General features: G+C 44.0%; 1 protein-coding gene across 3 annotated transcripts; it reads right to left on the reverse strand.

Annotated features, from left to right (window-relative positions):
* Positions 1-2,251: 2,251 nt before the first annotated feature.
* Positions 2,252-20,879, reverse strand: katnip (katanin interacting protein). 3 transcript variants are annotated; one of them, XM_076970937.1, is made up of 28 exons: positions 20,721-20,879; positions 18,672-18,757; positions 18,249-18,400; positions 18,026-18,126; positions 16,426-16,527; positions 15,948-16,040; positions 15,303-15,525; positions 15,064-15,189; positions 14,567-14,778; positions 14,198-14,322; positions 12,869-12,962; positions 12,316-12,525; positions 11,954-12,091; positions 9,928-10,867; positions 8,159-8,872; positions 7,720-7,928; positions 7,352-7,430; positions 6,952-7,129; positions 6,478-6,643; positions 6,009-6,193; positions 5,427-5,479; positions 4,664-4,774; positions 4,348-4,487; positions 4,115-4,216; positions 3,664-3,824; positions 3,012-3,038; positions 2,662-2,747; positions 2,252-2,581 (listed from the first exon to the last, which is right to left on the reverse strand). In XM_076970937.1, the coding sequence occupies exons 1-28, from the start codon at positions 20,865-20,867 to the stop codon at positions 2,526-2,528; spliced, it is 5,016 nt and encodes a 1,671-aa protein (XP_076827052.1). In that variant the 5' UTR covers positions 20,868-20,879; the 3' UTR covers positions 2,252-2,525. The 3 variants fall into 3 exon arrangements, with proteins under 3 accessions (XP_076827052.1, XP_076827051.1, XP_076827053.1); XM_076970936.1 differs by having other exon boundaries at positions 20,700-20,879; XM_076970938.1 differs by lacking the exon at positions 3,012-3,038 and having other exon boundaries at positions 20,700-20,879.
* Positions 20,880-21,043: the final 164 nt, after the last annotated feature.

Below are 21,043 nucleotides of genomic sequence, written 5' to 3' on the forward strand. Positions count from 1 at the left end.
GATCAGTATGAAATGGAAACTTGTAGCAGTTACTTTGAAGAGAGTAACTGGATCCTGCTCACAGCACATTCACAATGTGTTATGCAACTTTCAGGAGAGATTCTATTGGTGTCCTTTGTGTTTCTAGTCTAGACCTATTGCAGCTAATAACAACCCAGAGGCTGGATGGGATTACATACTATTAAAACACACAGCACTGCAGGTGAACATCAGAGCATCAGATATCAGAACACCACACTGAGCAGCAGCTACAGCTACTTACTTCGCCCAAGACGTTTAGGCCTGGGCTTTCTGTCTGCCTTCCACCTTTTAACTTTGTGAATTATAACTACGAAAATGCACAAAGATTAACCAGCAAAACCAACTTTGAACTTTCACCATTACACACTTCTACAGATAATGAGTTTCAACTGAGTTTATTGACTTGAAAAGTGCATTAAATAGAACCATTAAAAAGGGGTTAGAAACATTAGGTTACTTCAGGTTGCCAGCAATGTGGGCTGCACAGAACAGAGTCTGAATAAACTGGTGTAAATACATAAAAATATTTTAAAATGCAGCATAAAAAAAACTTTGAAAATGTTAGTTTTAATTAACCAATGGAAAAAAGGAGTTTGGATGTAGCAGTAGTCTGGTTGATGACCCAGTGTAAATTACATCACCATCATTATATTCATCCCTTCAGATCGATTAGGCCCATTCATCCACTACACCATCTCAGACACCCGGTGGCTGTTTTAACTACGAAACCAACAGGGAGGTGGCATACAAACATACAGGCTTCTGAGGGAGGTGGCATACACACCAACACACATTAGTTTGGGAAGCGTTCTCTGCCTAATTCGGCTTAACAGTCTGAACAGGAAGAGAAAAATACGCTCTTTATGATCACACTCTCCACAGTAGGCAAGCAACAACAAAAGAGCATGTTGCACTGTGTGTCAGTAGATGTAGGTGAAATGCTGTATGGTTTGTGTCAGTAGATGTAGGTGAAATGCTGTATGGTTTGTGTCAGTAGATGTAGGTGAAATGCTGTATGGTTTGTGTCAGTAGATGTAGGTGAAATGCTGTATGGTATGTGTCAGTAGATGTAGGTGAAATGCTCTATGGCAGGGGTGCTCATTACGTCGATCGCGATCGACCGGTCGATCACGAAGGAAGTGTCGGTCGATCGCGAAGGAATGTGCGTAGATCGCGTCACATAAAATAGTAGTAGATGAATCGTACATCTGCACTGACGGTTGTATTTTGATTGACATTCACGGTAGCCAATCTGCAATCCACTCAACAAATTACGTTCGCCACCCCCCCCCCCCCCCCCCCCCTCAACAAATTACGTTCGCCGCCACCCCCGGTAGATCTTTCTGACTTGGTCATCTTATAAGTAGCTCGCAAGCTGAAAACTGTGAGCACCCCTGCTCTATGGTATGTGTCAGTAGATGTAGGTGAAATGCTCTATGGTTTGTGTCAGTAGATGTAGGTGAAATGCTCTATGGTTTGTGTCAGTAGATGTAGGTGAAATGCTGCACTGTGTGTATCAGTAGAGGATGTAGGTGGAAGTAAGTGATGTTATTCTCCTCAGTGTCTGGAATGTTTCTTTTAACTCATTCTCTATCCATGTAGGCCAAACTACGAACCACATGATGAAGACACTGCGATCAGCTGCTCATCTGTTTGTATAAGACGGGCATAGTTCCGGATCCAAAAGAAAAAAATCCCTCCCAGGGTTTTTCTCCAACAGCCCACCCTCACTAATTAAATCAAGCCACAGTTAATGAGTGAAGTCAGCTGGGTGGTTGAAAAGCAAGGCAGGAGTTCTGCACTTTTACCTTTCTTCAATGGGCCTCCATGAGGCCCAGACCAGTCTTCAGTAGTAACACACACATATAAACTCCACTAATATAACTGTGTGCGCGTGAGAGAGAGGTATCTGTGCAGTGCTTGCATATCTCAGCAGTGACAGCTGTATAAAATAACTAAGGTTTGGCTCAAGTTTCAACAAACACACACACACACACACACACACATACATCACACACATCACACACACACACACCTAGATTAGGTGTGCAGGGTTACACCTGAAAACTGTGATCACAAGAGATACAGATATATGTTTAAACACATAAGAATGTATTTAGTGTCCCATCCACGCGTATGGGTGTGTGTACACTAAGATTACAATAAATTAACAAACATCCCCATGAGACTGTACTCACTAAAACTACTAAACTTCACAGCGGAAAGGACACTTAGTTTAAAGCATTTATTTATTCCTTTAGAATATAGGGTTGTATATAGCTTGCTATACTACTGTTCATCAAAAATATTAGAGTAAAGAGAAGCAAGTATACAGCGTTTCATATAATAAATATCTTACAAAGTGCAGAAAAGTGTGTTTTAATGAAATAACTTTGAGGTTGAGAGGGGAGTGTTTGTATAATTGTAAGTCAGTACAACTGACCACCGTTTCTTCTCCATCCCTCTCTTTCTCACTCCCTCCTTTTCTCTTCATCCCTGCATCTCTATCGTCGCTTTCCATGTTTCCCTGTAGCAGTCATGCAGGTTTTCGGTCGCAATGCTGAGGAAAAACAACAAAGATCAGGGTATAGTAGGAGCAGTGTTCACATGATGTGTGTTTCTGCACATTTTTGTGCACACCTGGGTCTGCTGCTTTCTTTGTCTTGTGCTGGTGTACAATTTGATTTTCATTGGTCATCTTCACGTCCTGGTCCTCTACATGGTTGCTGTTGACACAGAGAGACATGAGAGACACTTTCTCCCTCTCTGCTGGATATCACCATAGACACACACCGCACCACACGGACATGAAATGGGAAGAAGCCAGGGCAGACAGACAGGCTGAGGAAGGCAAAGATAGTATTATGGGACGGTGATGATGTGGGTGGAGTATGTCCAAGCTGTAGAGGTATGGTAAGTGGAGGAGCATTTTGACTGACAGCTGTCAATCACACAATGAAGGACACTTAAACAGGCACTTTCTTACTCACAGTTTATGTCGTGAACTGCGTCTTGGGCTAGGAGAAGCATACATAAATATAGACGCATTGTGTCACACACATATACACACACACATACACATTCCTCATTCAGCTTGTGCAGGCGCAAGATGTCAGCAAAACAAATTACGAGCTGAAGCCATGAGTCAACAAAAAGACCATCTGTTTGTGTGGGATGAGGTGTTCCTCATGTTTTTAACATGTGTCCAAGCCCCTTATTGGGCAGAGCCCCTGATTGGGCAGAGCCCCTGATTGGGCAGAGCCCCTGATTTAATCAAGTCCCTGACTGGGCATAGCCCCTGACTTAACCAAACTACTGATTGGACAAAGCACATAGGAAGGCATAGCCACTGATTGGCCAGAAACTCTGTGCTGGGTAAAGTGTTTGCAAAGCTAGAAAAACTGCAGCTTTTTGTAATGATGAATGAACATTTGAAGTTTTATAGCTAAACTAAATAAAAAACAAGGTACTGGCCAAATGTCTACAAAAAGTACTGATGTTATAGCTAAATTAAACAAAAACAAGATACTGGCCAGAAAGCTTTTAAAATGTTAGTACTTCAGTTGCTTTTGAAGTTTGGAAAATGGGACTCCTCTGTGTGTGTGTGTGTGTGCGCATGTGTGCGTGCGTGCATACAAGTACCTGATGATAGTGTTTTTCTCACGTTGTGTAATGTGAGTGTTATCCGTGAACAGGATGGTGTGGTAGGGTACAATGGGGTCAAGGGTCGGCAGAATTCCTCGTGACACGTGTGATACACATTCTAGGATTCCATTATACACCAACAGATCATCTACAAGTAGCTACACACACACACACGCACACACACACACACACACACACACACACACACACACACACACACACACACACACACACACACACACACACACACACATTCAATAAAGTGCAAATGCATTAAATATGTATTAACTAAATAAGACATAGCTTCAGAAAATGCTGAGATTGGGTTTCGTGTGATGTGATGTTGGTGTGTATGCTAAAATGTAGGAGAGTGTATGAGATGGAGATGTGGGAGAGAATCGTATGTGTGAGTGTGTGTGATGGAAGTTGGAGCAGGACTGTACTGTACCCCAAACTCCTTGACTCCTCTCTGTGGTGTTTTGGAATAGTTCCACAGTTTAATCATGGAGACCATGATTGGCTGGTCAAAGATTACATACACACGATTTACCTGGACAGAGAAATAAACAAATACGTAAATATATGTTGTACACCCCCCCACACACCCCCATCCACTTACTCGCGCACACACACACACACACACACACACACACACACACACACACACACACACACACACACCAGTCCAGGGAGCACAGGAGCGAGCCACATATGACGGCCATCATGGGTGTTGTTAATCCCGTCAATCAGTTTGTCTGGTGTGCGCACATCACCACACACACTCTCCAACACATTCACGCTGTCAGGGAATGCAGCGATGTCTAAGAGAACATACGTTAAAGAATAAAACACACACCCCACACATGCAAAATACATGTCCCTCCATCATTCCAAGACGGATGTTTTTCCGATTCTAATGTAGGAATAATGAAGCATATTGACGGTATGTGTGTGTGTGTGTGCGCGCGCACGCGCACTCACACATGTGTAAGGATACTGTTCTCATTCAGTGTGATCTTCTGGTCATTGTGGTCATACAGTTCCAGGCCGTTCAGGCCAATGTAGTACGGATCCCCCCATGTAGTCAACAGCTGCAGTTGGAAAATAACTACACACACGCAACACAATACACCCACACAGACAGGCAAACACAGGTGCAGTCAAAGAAAACAAACCAAAAGCTTTGTGGAGGAACAGTGTCTTTGGTCTAATTTCTACAGAAGAAACACTTCCACAAACATGTGTGCTGTGTACAACTCCTCTCAGGAGTTGGAACTGACAGAAGTCATTAAACTTCAGTCTGCGGTTTTCAAACGCAGACTGAAGACCCATCTCTTTGTAAAGCACTTATAAGCACTAATCTACTGAAGCATTGGTATAAATCGTAATTGCACTTTATCTCTGGGAACACTTGCTAATGTAGTCTTGTAGGTATTTCAGTCTTGCTAGGTAGTGCTCTATGTCTAATCTTATATTTTGTTGTTTTCTTTCTAGGTTTCAGCACTGGCAACTGTTTATGGCAGTGCTTGAGCTCGAGTAGTTTGGACTTAAAACTGTTTATACTAGATGCATATTCTGACTAAACACTTAGCACTTTTGTAAGTCGCTCTGGATAAGAGCGTCTGCTAAATGGCGTAAATGTAAATTAAAAGCACAACAGGTGTTATGAACAGGAATAAGAAGAGTTTCATGTGACAAAGATATTATAACTGCATAATCATACATTTTAACTGCAGGTTTCTGAGCAGATAGAAGGATACACCCTCTGGGCATCAAAGGAGCTTCATATTCCATACTCGCTTGCTCTTCCCTCCTACACACACACACACACACACACACACACACACACACACACACACACACACACACACACACACAAACATTCAAACACACACACACACACACACACACACACACACACACACACACACACACACACACACACACACACACACACACACACACACACACACACACACACACAGTCAGACGATTCATCTGTCCTCTCCTAGTACACTAATACATTATAATAAGTCATCATAATACGATATAATGCATCATACTACATCATTATATTGCATCGTTACAATATAGCACTAATACATACATTTTATAATACATCATTAGAATGCATCGTATATTGTTTACATCTTCGTGCCTTGTTGTTTGCTGTAACTTTGAAATGTCATTTTCTGTTTTGTTGTTTTATATGATAACTTATAAACCAATTTGAGTATTATCATAATTGTTGTGGATATTAGACACAGAAGATGTATAAATACTCACAAAACACACAGAGAAACAGAAAGCCAATACAGATTTTCTGTTCTCTCCAGTCTTACCTGTGGGAGCTGGAGTGTTGTGTGTTGTTACTGCCCAATGGGCAAGTGGTAGGGGACTGCAAGTAGTCACTAAACAAGATCTCCTGAGCAAAATCAAAGTGGCAGTTCCCTAGACCCTTCCGGATCAAAAACCCATTTGGTGGGGAGATGCACACTCCATCGATATACACATGCAATGTCTGCACCTGCCAACACACACACAGAGCTAGTACTTAAACATACACTCACTCTCTCAGTCAACTCTGAAGTGAGAAGTAAATACAATAAATACACTATACACTGAACTCAGCAATATTATTAAAGTTTTCAAATCTCTTTACAGTGGTTTAGACGCTGACTGAGCACAGCACAGTAGACTAGATAGTAGGCATTGGAGAGTGGACTGGGTGTAAATATGTCCATGCGTTAATCATGAAATATTCATGAACTGCTCAACGACTGTTGGTGTTTCACCAATACGCTCTCTCACCCCTCTATACGAGTCTTCAGGGGATTTGTTATAGTTCCAGATGCGGAGCCCAGCGATGGTCTGTGATTGGCTGAAATCTATGGTGAGGGTGTGGTCAGACCCAGGGGAGAATGGTATAAGCCACATGTGTGAGTCATCGGTAGTGATGTTGTGACCATCAAATAACCTGGGAGGGGAGGAAGAGAGATAGAACAAGTGAGAGAGAGAGAGAGAGAGAGAGAGAGAGAGAGAGAGAGAGAGAGAGAGAGAGAGAGAGAGTGAGCGAGAGAGTCAGCAACATTCGCTGCAAACACTCTGGCAAAGCAATACAACAATACCATCCTCACACATACAGACAGGGAGATCAGGAGAGAGTATCAGACGAGGCGACATAAAACACTATTTAGAGTGCTGAGAGTGTGTGTGTTTAAGAAGAATAATCCATGCATACTGTATTTTCAAGAATGCATTAGAAAAAGAAGATGAGTCACTCACTTATCCAGAGTTCGAAGGTCATTATTGTACTCTGGGAGGTCGTTGAGGTCAAGTGGTGATGCGGTCACCATAGAAACATCAACAGGTAGGCTCTCACCCTCTCTACCAACAACCTCCAATCCAGTCAAGCCCAGGTAATGGAGGTCACCCCAGGTCATCATTAGACTCAGCTGCAGAGCTACACACACCCACCCACACACACACACACACAAAACCCATAAAACCTTTCACTACACGCTTAATCAACAGTGTGTCGTAATCAGCAGTAGAATGTAAACAGCTGTAGAGAAGAGCTCGTCTCCACACCCATCACAACACATACAGTCCCCATCCAGCCCAGTGCTGTAGTTAGGGTGAGTAAAGCAGTGAGTGGGCTAATGAAGGTGAATGCTTCACTCACTCCTGCCGCTGTGTAGTCCAGAAGTCTGGACATCTGGATCTGCACATATTTCTGCTAGAGAGTTACAATCTCCCTTCAGCTGAAAAACATGCAAACACATTATACAAACATGTTGTATTTGCATATTTGCATGACTACAATTACACATGCATGCATGCGCGCGCGCACACACACACACACACACACGCACGCTCACGCGCTCTCTCTCTCTCACACACACACACACAAGTTGGAAACCATGTAAACATTCCCATTATTCAGTCTTTTAAACACTGTCACACACATGTTCAGTGTATGCACAAGACATCACACACCTCCTTTCAGACCACATGATTAACATGACTTGTCTTTCCCACTCACACACACACCTGTAGGTCCTCCTCTCTGAAACCAGCCTGTGTAAAGGGCCTTTCCTCTCCTTCCCCATCTGCTGTGCGTGGACGGTGAAGCTCCTCCTCCTCCATCCCTGATCCCGCCCCTTCTGTCTCACCACCAAATGTGTCATCAAACCGTGACATGGCCTCTAGGATGTCATCATCCATGGTGAAGAGAATTGTATCACCAAACTGGTCCAGCCCTTAAAGAACCAAAGGAAATTAGATGGGGAGATATGTGTGAAAAGAGCCCGAATTCATGCGTGTACAAGATTAATAGAGTAGAAATGGAGGTAGAAGTGGAATCCGCCTTTCCATCTGGTCAAGGGTCTTAGTGATGTAGTGAAAAATCCAGGCAGTGATAGCTGAAGATTTTTATTAGTGATTGGTGAATCTGGCAATCAAATCATCCCAGTTCACTCCACCCCCTCACCTCCTGAGAGAGTTCCGGAAGCTTTGGCGATCTCCCCTCTGAAGATGCACCGTCCGCCCAGCTGGATCTCCACATCCTTCACGCCCCGGAACGAGTGGATACGGGACTTGTTGTAGTTCCACACGCGGATCATGGCCACCCGGCACGTGACCCCAAGGTCCAGCGAGATCACGTGCCTGCGCCCGGGTGTGAACGGGGCAAGCCACAGGTGCATGTCGTCCTGCGTGCGGTTCACGCCATCCGTCAGGTTGGTGATGACGCGCGGGTCCTTGCCGTAGGCGGGGAGGATGTTGATGTCGGGCGGGTCGGCGCTGACCCTGACGGGCCTGATTGGCTCCCCGGTTGAGCTGTAGATCTCGATGCCGTTGAGACCAACGTAGTGGCGGTCGCCCCATGTGGACAGGATGCTGAACAGCAGGTGGCGCCCCTGAGGCAGGACCGGTATCTCAAATTCCTCATCAGGGTCACGTGGATCATCCTCAGGGTCGTCGGGGTCAGAGGTCAGGAGGGCAGACGGCCGAGGGGACGAGACAGGGGCATGGCGAGTCTGTCGCTGCAGAAACTCATCGAAGATGTCTCCCTCGAGCGCCATGTTGGAAATACGCCCACGCTGGCACTGGTTGAACTTAAGCAGCGAATCCCATGACTCCATTAGTGTGTCATCTTGCTTGCTCCGCCAGTTACCTCGTTTACATTGGTCACCTCCAGTGACCTCTATGGCAGTGAGAATAGTGAAATCAGTTTGCATCTGGATAATGACCCCTATAGTGTCAAAACCACCTATTACCAAAATATACATTGAAACTGCAGTATGGTTGGAGTATAGAGACACACAGGAGCTGATTATCATAAAACATTATAACCACTCCCACTATTTACTCATGCCACTCTTGTGCATCTTTAAGCCCAGTGCACATGCTCATGTCCTTCATCTCCTCCATCACTGTCCATCATCTCCACCATCATTGTCCTTCATCTCCTCCACTGGATCAATGTGTTATTTACACTTTACTTTCTGTCTTTTTTCTGCTAGCTTTCTCTTCACGTCATACTAATCTGAGCTGGTTACAATAAATCAGGCTGGTTTTGGGTTAGATTTCTCTACATGGATACAAACAGTATTAGGACATCCCAGGTGAGGCTACTCTGGATTAGTTTGACAAAGTTTAAATCAACATCTAAACTATGTCAGTGAACTGACATATGTAATACAGCCACACTTCACTAATCTAGGACAGGCTAAGCTGAAGGATATGCCAGGGTAAATAGTTCATCTAGAACTACTCTACAGCACTGACAGCCAGCATGGGGGATAAGTCAGGATTAGTACTTTGCCTGAAGGGGGTTGTTGGGGATTGTATAATCTCACTATTGGCAAACCTGCTACCTTTTAAAACACCAACCACTCACACACATAATAGCTGCAATACAACCATCACAACCAATCAGAGTAAAGCTTGTGGAGTAATCTCCTCCCACCTGCAAAACTGACATTAGTTGTTCATCCAAGCAAGATCCATATTATGCACGGTCATGGGTTTCTTATAATGCAAATAAAAAGGTGTGTATAGAAACTCATATTGCTAGTTCTTTTGTGGTGACAGCTACCAACAGCAAATGCTGTCAGTTTGAATGGAACAAATAATTCTAATATATACAAAATAAACACACTTAGGCTGTTGTGTTGGTGTAAATAAATATATGTAAACAGAATCTGCTTCAAGCATAACCGCTGGGCAGCCTGTCATGACTCAGGTGGGGAGGTGTACCTGAGGTGATGTCAGAGGCTCTCTCTCCGTTGTGATTGGTTTGCGGTTTTGTTTGCGAGCGCCCAGAACCTCTCCTGCCACTCACAGGCCGGTGGGCTCTCTCACACAGCTCATCCAGCACGTTTGCATCCCGCCTCTGCAGGACCCCCGAATCCCGATCCGGTTGCGTACTGGAGTGGCGGTCCGGTTTAGCTCCCGTGCTGATGTCCAGGCGAAGGTCATGTTGCAGCTCGTCATCCCCACATTCCCCCGTCGCTGCACTTTGGCTGTTTAGCGTTGGCACCCTCGTGTGGTCAGAGGCGGCAGCGCAGACGCGGCCCGGGTTGCAGGTGATGTCAGGCAGGACAGAGTGTTTGGGTTTGGGTTCAGATGTGTTCTGTGGTACCAGCCACAGGGGGCGCTCTCGCTCACTCGTGTTCTCCAGTCTCTCCAGACCCGGCCTGCCCGACAGATGTTGCCACTCAGGAGACCGACAGGAGGCTGGCTGAGTGGTCACTGTGGTAACTGCTTCTCTCTGTCTCTCTGGCAACTGTGGCTTTAGCCCCTGGGCAACGGTAAGATCCGGTGTGGGGGTATCTCGTAATGAGTCCCTCTGCATCACAGCTGGTGGTGTTTGGTTGCCAAGGATGATGGCAGCAGTGAGCTCTGACTGGTTGTTACTATGCTTATTTGCTTCCTGTATGTAGGTGGAGCTAGGCTCCGATTGGCTGGGACTTGACTCCTGAGCACTGCAGTCATAGCGATGTGGACTGCAGCCGTGGCGATTGTGTCCAGTGGAGACCGGAGTGGGAGAGGTGTGTTCCGAGGGAGGGAAGTCTCGCAGGTCAATGGTGGTGCTGTAGTCAAATACCTGGTTGCCACAGCCTTTTTGAAGCTGACCCTCAAACACCAGAGTGCTATTCACATACACACGCACATCACAAGCTCCTACATCCAACTCCTACAGAGAGACACACAGACAGATTGGCATTTAGTGTTACGAGTTAAAAATTAATCACACTTGATAATGACTAATTATCTGTGCTCAGATCCCATTACACACAAACAGTGTTTGTGTTAGTTCTGAAGTGTTAGAAAAAAAGAAAACACACCAGCTAATGTTTACTACCTGAGCAATCCCACAAACCTGAGCTTTAATCATGATGTTAATGATAATTGTCATATAGTATGAGGACCTGCCACAAACACCCATTTAAGCCTCACACACATATACACACACCTCTAATTATTCCAGTGGGCTACTATCTCCAGAGACTACTAAGAAATCCATGATTCTAGATAAAGCACCTACAAACATTTAAACTCTTCTTTTCCATTGGAATATTCCTGAGATGCTTTGATGCAGCTACTCTCAGACAGGCAGAGCTTCACACAAGTTCACAAACACTTAGCTACGAATGTGCTAACATAAAATAAAGAACGGCAGACATCTCCAGCTACCAGAGATAAACACACACGTGCGCGCACGCACACACACACTACCTCAGTGCCGCAGGCCTGATCACCTCACTGCATCCAGAGAAGGGCGAGTTACCAGCAGCTCCAGGTTGGGGCCCTGTCACATACCTGTGCACCCCAGACAGAGGTGCCCCGTTCTGGGCATGGGACTGACAAAACTGTGGGCAGCAGGCATCCAGAACCTGGAGCTCAACTCGCCTAATCCCTACAGCTAATCTCCACACACCCAACATAATCTCAGCAAACACACAAGTCAAAATGAGACTACACACACGTGTACACATGCACAAATCTGCATTTTTTCAAGAGATTTGTATTTTGATCATCAGGTTTTTTTTTATTTTTAGAAGAAAATATTACTTAAGTTTAAAAAATCTACTTTTCTATATATAATAAATTAATATGGAGTTCTAAAGCATCCGGGACATTCTGAATTCCAGTGACAGACAGCTTGGACAAAACACTAAATTACTTGATAGTAACTGTAACCTGATTAGCTTTGTGTTAATTTTAGTGAGCATAATTCTGTTGTTGAGAAAGAAGGAAAATAAAAGCCATTCCTACTCACAGTCAAACTACCATTGTAATTCCAGATTTTAATTCTGGAGATCCTGAAATCTGGAGAGCGTTCTGCATTCCTGATCACGAAGTACAATTGGATAGGCATGTTAAATGGACACGACCACATATTACACTCCTTGGTACTCTGTAAACACACACACACACACACACACACACACACACACACACACACACACACACGTGAGCAGAGGGCAGTAATCAGGGATGCTTTGCAGTTACTATTATTCTGGAGTACGATTCTCTTTTGTATTTTAGTGTTTTTCCAATAATTTATATAATTTAATAATTAAATACAAAATTTTTATAGAAATGTATTTCCTGTTCTGTTTATATGTATGAATGACTCACCTTGGTTTTCCCATTGACGAGTGCTTCAAGATTCCCAGGCTGCTCAGCGTTGCGGATGTCCAGGTCGTGAGGTGAGACGTACAGTTTCCGATTGCGCCAAGAGAAGAACTGCACCTCCGTTAACCCCACTCGGCAACTGTTTCCCCAGTTTGACAAGATCTCCATGGTGACATAAAGAGTGGATGCTGGGTCCACTGAGGCCTGCCTCCTCTGCCGTTGCAAACGCATAACCAGATAGATAGATAGATAGATACATACTTTATTGATCCCGAAGGAAATTTAGCAACCTCCTGTTAATCTCCTGTTAATATTCCTGCCTCAACACTAAACCCACCAAAACGTGACGCTAACCCATCTAGACATGGTGCATCTGGCACCGCTAACATTTAAGCACGTGTTATAGTGCTGAATGCAGTTAGTTCACCAAATAAGGGACGTGGTGAACGTTTGGGATCAGTAAAATAAAGAAAGGAGCTGATCTGAGATCTGTTACCATCTTGGAAGTGCCAGTATAAAATCACATGCGCACACTGTATTACACCTTCACACTCACAGGTGTAGGGGAGCTGTTGATGTGGGTGGCAGAAACACTGGAGTGAACATCAGCCTCAATCCCCTCAAGGGCCTTCAACAAGCGCTTCTGCTGACTGGAGAGAGAGAGAAACAGACCAGGTTTAGCTGGAGAATGGCTTGTCAGGGTGCTGTGTGTGTGTCTGTTTGTGCGTGCGTATACGTATGTTTGTGTGTGCACTATTAGAGATGGCATGATACCAGTTTTCATGGTACCGATCTGATATTGATATCTTTTGAAGCATTTGAATTTCGCCCAATACTGATACAGGTACAGATATTAATACAATATTTTTTCATTCAACTACTGTGGAGCTGTATTTTAGTTTTTTCTAGTTTTGTATTTTGTTTTGTGTGAGGCATGTTATAAATGTTATTTTACACATACCATGCATAAATATGACAGATAAATATTATCATTTTTGTTCCTTCTGTTGCCTTAAAGTCAGTGTTTCTCTGATATAACATATATAGCCAGGGTCCTCACCTCAGATTTACTGTACTTAGCCACACACACTCACACTCTCGGTCCTGAATTTTAGTGTTCACCTGCATTTTTTTTTTCTTAATGCTGGATACGACTGTAATTTCACATCAACTTCATAATAGTTCATGTGAATTTCACACGTGCTCTACATGTTAGACACGGCACACGCACCAGGCCCTAAGTGAGCAGACAGGGAGGTACCAGTGCTAGACGCACCAGGCCCTAAGTGAGCAGACAGGGAGAGGTACCAGTGCTAGGACCCCCCTGTGTGAGCTCGGAGCAGGCAGCTGTGCACCAGTGTGTTCATCTGTCCTGTCGGGGCTCTGCTGCCCTTGCTTCTCCTTTCATAAGGAAACTGGAAACCTCATTGTTTGTATTTTTTAAAGGACATTAAAAAACAAACTACAGTTGGTCATAAATATGGCAGTAAATAGTGCTAAAATGCTGTTTTTGTGTAGGTAGCCCAAACAAGCAGGTAGCCTGTTCCCCACACTGAATAATCAAAATGACAGCAGTGGAAATTGCACATGCGTGAATACATGGACATTTGAGTTGGAACATAATTCCCATTAATCATTCATGGGAAGAAACTAGTACACTTCAGCTCTACAGCGGTGTAGAAACTGTGTTCAAAGCAGCCCATCCGATATGTGTGTCTGGGTACATGTATACTTTACAGCTGTGTTTACATGTGTTTGTATGCATGTGTATGTATGAATGTGTGTACGGGTATGCAGGTGCGTCTGTGCGTGTGAGTGTATAAATGCACAGGTGTGTCTACATGAGCATGTGTGTGTGTGTGTGTGTGTGTGTGTGTGTGTGTACCTGGTTCCCATTAGTGTGATCCTCTGCATTGCTCTCATCACTCGAATCTCATCATCTTTATCTTCATCATCGTCATCATCTCCTACAAGATGAATGGAGCCATTCATCTGCTTGGCTGTTCTGGCCTTTGGGAAAACAGTAAGTCATAATGATACAAATGAAGGAATGTATCAATGAACACATGTTCAGGACGAGCTACCAAGTCGAATATGCAGACACATGAATAATGGCTTTATTAAAAAATCCCATCTTCAACTGCAACAAGTAAATCTGCTTATACTGTGTCCAAAGATGTCTTATCTATAGATCTGTGTTACTTGACCACGTAAAAATGTGTAAATTGATTTAAAATTTTTAATGCATTTATACCGGACTGAAGCTGAACACGTGCTTCTCTGCGCTGTTTCGGTAGCTTGGCGTGGGTGTGCGAGAAGTGTTTTCCGATGGCAGTGTGTGTGTGTGGACTGGGAAGTTCTCTTGCTGCAGGGCTTGGAACACTGTGGCTGCAGCCTCTTCAGAGTCTCGGTCCTCCCGCACTTTACGCACCACAGACAGGGGGCGCTCTACACGACTACTCGGCCCTGAGAGTGAGGGACAGAGCAAGTGAGAGAAACTTCAAAACCATACTCTTCCATACTCTTCCATACTATATCATACAGCCTTCTGTTGCTAGTAACACCAATCACTAGAATCACTAGTTTGGTTCTCAGAGAGGACACATAGGACATTCTGCCAAACGTATTAAATATGTAATGCACTCTATGAATGAGAGAATCAGGTAAACGTAAATCTTAGAACTTGCGTGTATGAGAATCATAAACATGTGTCTGTCTGACTATCTGCAGTCTGACTATCTGCACTCTCACGTGGGGCGTCATCCTGTTTGGTTCTGGTAGTTCGACCCGTTTTCTTCACAAGAACAGGCTTGGTAGGAATATAGGATTCCACATTCTCCTTCCGCTTAGCTGAGAGACACCGATCAGCCTTACGCCCTAAAACACACACGTGTTCACCAGTTTTTCCACCATTAGTGTCCAAATTCATGAGGAAGAAATGTTTATGCAGCACCATAGTTACTTCTGATTGGCAGAATCTGTAGGCCCACCTTGACAGGAATGGCCAAAGTCCAGAACAATAAGGTCACTGGAGCTGGGCTGGCTTTTGATTGGCTGGCCAAGTTTGGGTGAGGATGGCAGGGTGAGGTCTGTGAGACTCTCGTTACTCTCCTCTCTCTCAATCTGTTCTTCCACCCACTCTTCCTCAGACTCCTCCCCCGCAGAGTCACGGCTGCTGCGTTTCACACTTGCCTCCAGGCTGCGACGCAACACCTATGCGCACACACACACACACACACACACACACACACACACACAGAGAGACAGAGACATACACAAAAACACAGGCATGCACACAAACACACAGAGACCATGTACAGTTAACGATTAATGACAGATACACTTTCACTGCACAGTTCAATGCTACTGCTTGTATTAAGCTTTAGATCAGTAATGGTTATGACATTACTAATGGCTGGGTGGCATATGGGAGATGGTTAGACTGAAACTGCTGTTGGGTGTCTGACCTACAATGGGTAATAGTGATTTTGGTTCGTACTAGTACTGATGATGGTGGTTGTCCAAGTACTGTAACTGGTGCTGGTGTCTGGAGTATTAGACTGGGCTGCTTGTGGTAATGATGTTTGGATCAATACTGGTACTGTGGTTGGTGCTAATGGTGTTTGTTCACTCACTTTGACCTGGTCAAGGTTGAGCAGAACCCTATCTGCAGGTTCAGACTCCGAGTGAGACCTCACCCCCAACACCTTGGACACCTTCCATGCCTCCTGAGAGCGAGAGCGAGAGAGAGAAAGAGAGAGAGAGAGAGAGAGAATGTATTCTTTTCGAGTTTGAAGTTGCACCTTGTGCAAGTTGTAAACCCATATGCATCAGGTCACTTGTCTAAACTCCATCTAACATTGTCTAAACTTCAGCTAACATTGCTTGTACCTCTATACCATAAAGGAGCATGTTGTAAACATCTCCTACAAAGTGCAGGGAGCTTCTCAGAGATTCTAGAAATATCTGGTTCATCTGCTCAACTTCTCCATATATGATCATACAGTCACTACATGTTCCGTTCTTCACACAGAAACACCCAAAGGTTTTTGACCTTTGCTTTTATAAAAAACTGCAGAATGCTTTCACACAGCCCCACACACACTCCTTTACCTCTACATCCATGCTCTCGTAGGGCTCAAAGTCCTCAGAGTACCTATTTTCTGGCTGAACTCTGACCTGGTTTCCACTCTCTGTGCGAATATGTACAGGCCTCTACAGAGGAGACAATAGGGGAGGCAAGGCACATCTATTTATACAGCACCTTTCATATACAACAGCAATTTAAAGTGATTTACGTAAGAATAGAAGAAGCTTATTACAACCAGACATCTCAGAAAGGTCTTTTCCAAGAAATATAGTACATATATTTTGTTTGTGTTAATGTTATTGTTGCTGGAGAACGCTAGAGAAAAAAAAGGTTTGTGTTGTTTGCATATAACTGTAAACACAACGTGCATCTTTGTAGATTTCTATGAATCTGAAGTTTTGTTTTACACCATCTGCATTCAGCCTTCCTGTGTTCTCTCTTGTGACCTTGAACTGCGATAGTATTTCTCCATGGTGCTCTCGGATAACTTGAAATGGATTTAGCTTCAACTGCACTAATCTCAGCCATCATTCGAAAAATGTTTGAGCTGTTCAGCAGGGCATCAACAGACTGGTTTTTGTGGTTCTGTGCTCATTTTGCTCATGAATAGTGTAGCAGTGCGGTCAATTATATACCTCTTCATAAAACTGAAATGTCAGGTCTCGAGTTCTAGAGAGGACCACATATCAAAGAACAAACAAATTATCTGACAAAGCTACATCCTCAACAGTTGCTAATATGAAGAGACCTATTGAAATAATGAAATGCAGTGGGCCCATGACAGTGTGGACTCCCAACCACATGCTGAGAGAGCCCAAGAGAGTCTAGTATGGCACAGGGGTCCTTGGCATAATGGAACTGTCAATGTGTATATTAAAATTACTAGAAATCAGAAAATGGTCAAAATCAGTGGAAATAAAACATAGCAAGTGACAAAACGGTAGCTGCTTGCATTTGAACTATTACAGAGCAACTGTACCGCCATCCTTCCGGCTGGCTCAAGGTTAAGTTGCGGTTATTCCATGTTTCAGTTAAAACCATAAAATCAAGCTTTCAAGCTATAAGAAATTAATTCATTAAACGGGATTTTTTTCATGAGCAAACTACTATTATGAAGACCTTACTCAATAATCCTGTGGCTCATATCTGACATTGTTCAAGTGTGTCACATTTACAGTATGTGAGATGTACCTCCCTGTTTGTTGTGTTTCAGCACTAGTATGAGACATCACAGGCTTCTTTTGAAAACATGTACTGCTGGCACCATGACTGTAGCAGCAGGGACCCGACGACTTTAAATGTGGCACTCTATCTGAGATTCAGCAATACAGCAACAGTCCTCATCGCCTCATCCATAACTTTACAAAACAGTCCAGAGACCAAACCCATGAGTAAGCTAATCTCTACACACTCCCATTACTGCAAACACTAGGGTTTTTTGATGAAAATTACTATTTTGGTTTATTACATAATAAATCAGACATTAAATGCATATGATATCCCATTTTTCCACAAGGTCCTGTTTTAAGACAGACAGTCCCAAAGGTCTGAGTAAGCTCTGTTGCTGGAGGCCGCGGTTCACCTTACGAGACAAACATTTCAGTTCTGTGCAGCGGGTTGTACCTGGACCCATTCTCTGCGCTGTGCTCTCTCTGAGGCTGTGTGACTTCTCTTTGTGTCGTGTTCTACTCCTCCACTCTCTTCTCCACCCCTTCTACAAACATCTACACACAGTTTAAAAAGACAGAACTGTAGCTCAGGTGCCTGTGTGTCAACACACAAACTCTAGTGAGAAGTAAATTAAGTAAATGTAAGTAATGTGTGTAATGTGGGTGTTTGTGTGTACCTGCAGTGGTTGTGTTTCTGTATGAGGGTGAGGTGGAGGGAACTTTGGAGTTAGCTTTAGTGTTAGCGCCGTTGATGTAGATACTGAAGCCCTGTTCCAACTGCTCCAGTTCAATCTGCTTAGGATCCTTGAACTGCAGTCTCCTCAGGGCCCTGAGAGACAGTATGGGGGGGGAGAGAGATACTATACTACATCCTCACGCAACCCACTCAAGCATACTATAGTCAATGAGATCAGGCCAATATTAGCCTGTTACAATGATCATCAAATAAGAGTCACTGGTTTGTTGTTAATCTGGTGTCTGTGCACATGTAAGTGTGGCCATCTGTATCACATTGAAGTTAAAAACTAGGCCAAAGGCAGTGTGCTTGGAACGGTCCTGTCATTCGACCTGCATGTGCGTCTGTGTGTTAGTGATTTAACCTGTTTTTGTGTTGAAGTTTGATTAAATATTCATCCAGTAGCTCTTCAGCAGAATGCTGTTTTCCTGTCTCACACCACCTGGCTTCCTGCAGATTACACACACACACACACACACACACACACACACACACACACACACACACACAAGATTAAACTTATATAATGACTAAGCCTTGTTTTCCAAACACAATGATCAGATCAACCACAGCCCCAGCGACGGAACCTCTTCCTCTGGTTTGGGGATGGGAAATACATGCCTCAAAACAGTCATGTGGTCCTACTGTATCAAACAATTACTGAGTCATAACCAGGTAGAATTTACTCTCTGCTCCTCTCTGACAAGGTACATTCACATGATCAGTGTCCAGCTCTTCTTAACTCTGCAGTCAAACTGCATCAAATCCATGAGTCACTGTAGAACTCAGGGAGGCTGACACTTGTGGAGGCCAGTACAGACAGAGAAAGCTGATCTCTAATCAGGTTTGTCCGAGTGCTAGGCACTATAGTGCCACCTTCACAAATGGTGCAAACTGTTCTCTGATCAGGCATATCAGTCCTAGTCACTGTAATGCAAAGCTGATCTTAAGTAAGCTCATTAAAAAGGCTGCCTTTTTCAATCTGGTTCAAAATCTCATAAAATAGCTCCTTCACAAAGTGTTTTTAATTCAGTTTGATTGGTTACACAGTGCTTTTTCCAACAGACTTCATCTCACAGCAGCTTCGTATTCATTTTCACATGACACTCACAGGAAGTACTCAAGGCCAAGGCAGCCCATGCCTCCACTAACTCACACACAGGGTGGCAACCCTGCTGAGAAATCTTTTGAATATTCGCCATCATTTTACTCTTATTCGTTTGGCTTGACCATTCATGTGGAACATTATAAAAAACAAAAACGAACTTTAGTTTAATTCAGTGTTTCATGGAATCAAATGCACCTGACCAATACCTGGGCAGGTTTAAGATTATACTTTTACAGTGCGCGGGCGCTATGCAGTACAGTCTGAGAGGGAACGTGCAGAAGGAAAGCGCAAGATAAGGAAGGACAGGAAAATAGAAAACAGAAGAGTGTCTTACAAAACATCCTCCGGCCAGTTAGCTAGAGACTCCGAAGAAAGCAGCTCTAGAAACACAAGAGAGAGACACAGAAACAAGAGAAAATAGAATATGGGAAAGAATAAGGGAATAAGCACGCAATGCTGCTATTATAGCTCGGGTGACTCACAGCACCCGTGTACCAGTACACGTTACTGCAGTTTCTAAAGATCGTGGATGAACTGAGGGTACTTTCAGAAGCATACACACGGGTCATAACACATCTCCTTCAGCTCAGGGCGTCAAAACAAAAGCTAGTCTGGACCTCTGTGGACCAGGTCGGGGTTAAACGTGGTGGGACACAAAATGATAGCAGCGCACATGCAATTCAGCAAGAAGATCAGGCAGAGTAGCGTGTGAATATGTGAACAGGTGATCTGTGGTCGCTTGTAGGAGGACTGCTGGGGCGGCCATGCAGCTGTTAGCGCAGTTGTCCTCCCCAAACAAGTGCAGCGGCCATGCAGCTGTTCATCAATTAATGTTGCGTGAACGCGCGTCGGCCTTTCCCGCTGCTGCAAACACTCTACACCGCGGCAGAGGTTTGGGCCTAGCCAGATACCTGGCAAACTCGAATATTTTCCAAAAGGTAACATTGCTGCAACTCGCTTTTTACATTTAACTTAGCCAGTCAAACGCCATGCAACCGTAGTTATTCATCCTCACACCAACCGCAGGCGAACATCAAATACGTGAAAATGAATTTCATAAAACCATAAACGAAAAACAGCAGATTATTATTTTAAAAGTTGACCAAATCATCTTGTTGGCCTCCTGAACTTACACGTTCAGTAGCCTAGCTGCGTTAGCTTTCCAGCTAACAACAAAGCAACGCTAACGTTACAGCTGCAGCAGCGTAACTGGCAAAGTTAAACTTACATCTTCGATGTACATTGTTTTATACGAACATATGAGATATACAAGGTTTTCCTCACAAGGGCGTTTCGCTGACTCACATGCCATGACATCTCTTTAGCCAAACGCGCCTCAGAAGCAGGCGAGCTGCGCTCTCGCGCGTCCACTGTTGTACACAGCTGGAATCGGTAACCAGGAAAACCGATGACCAATAACAAATCGCCCTTGCTCATAGACACGCCCATCATTCGCTGAAGAACTTCGTGTGTGTGCGCGCGTGTGTGTTTACAGTTTACAAAACATGAAATGAAACTAGGTTTTGTTATTCCGAGAGGGAAGAAACAGAACATTAATATTAATCTCTGCTGTAACTCGCGGAATAACTATTGCTTTGCCCACTAGACGTCACCAATTAAACAATAAA

The sequence above is a fragment of the Brachyhypopomus gauderio genome, chromosome 13 (assembly GCF_052324685.1).
Source record: "Brachyhypopomus gauderio isolate BG-103 chromosome 13, BGAUD_0.2, whole genome shotgun sequence".
NCBI classification, from domain to species: domain Eukaryota; kingdom Metazoa; phylum Chordata; class Actinopteri; order Gymnotiformes; family Hypopomidae; genus Brachyhypopomus; species Brachyhypopomus gauderio.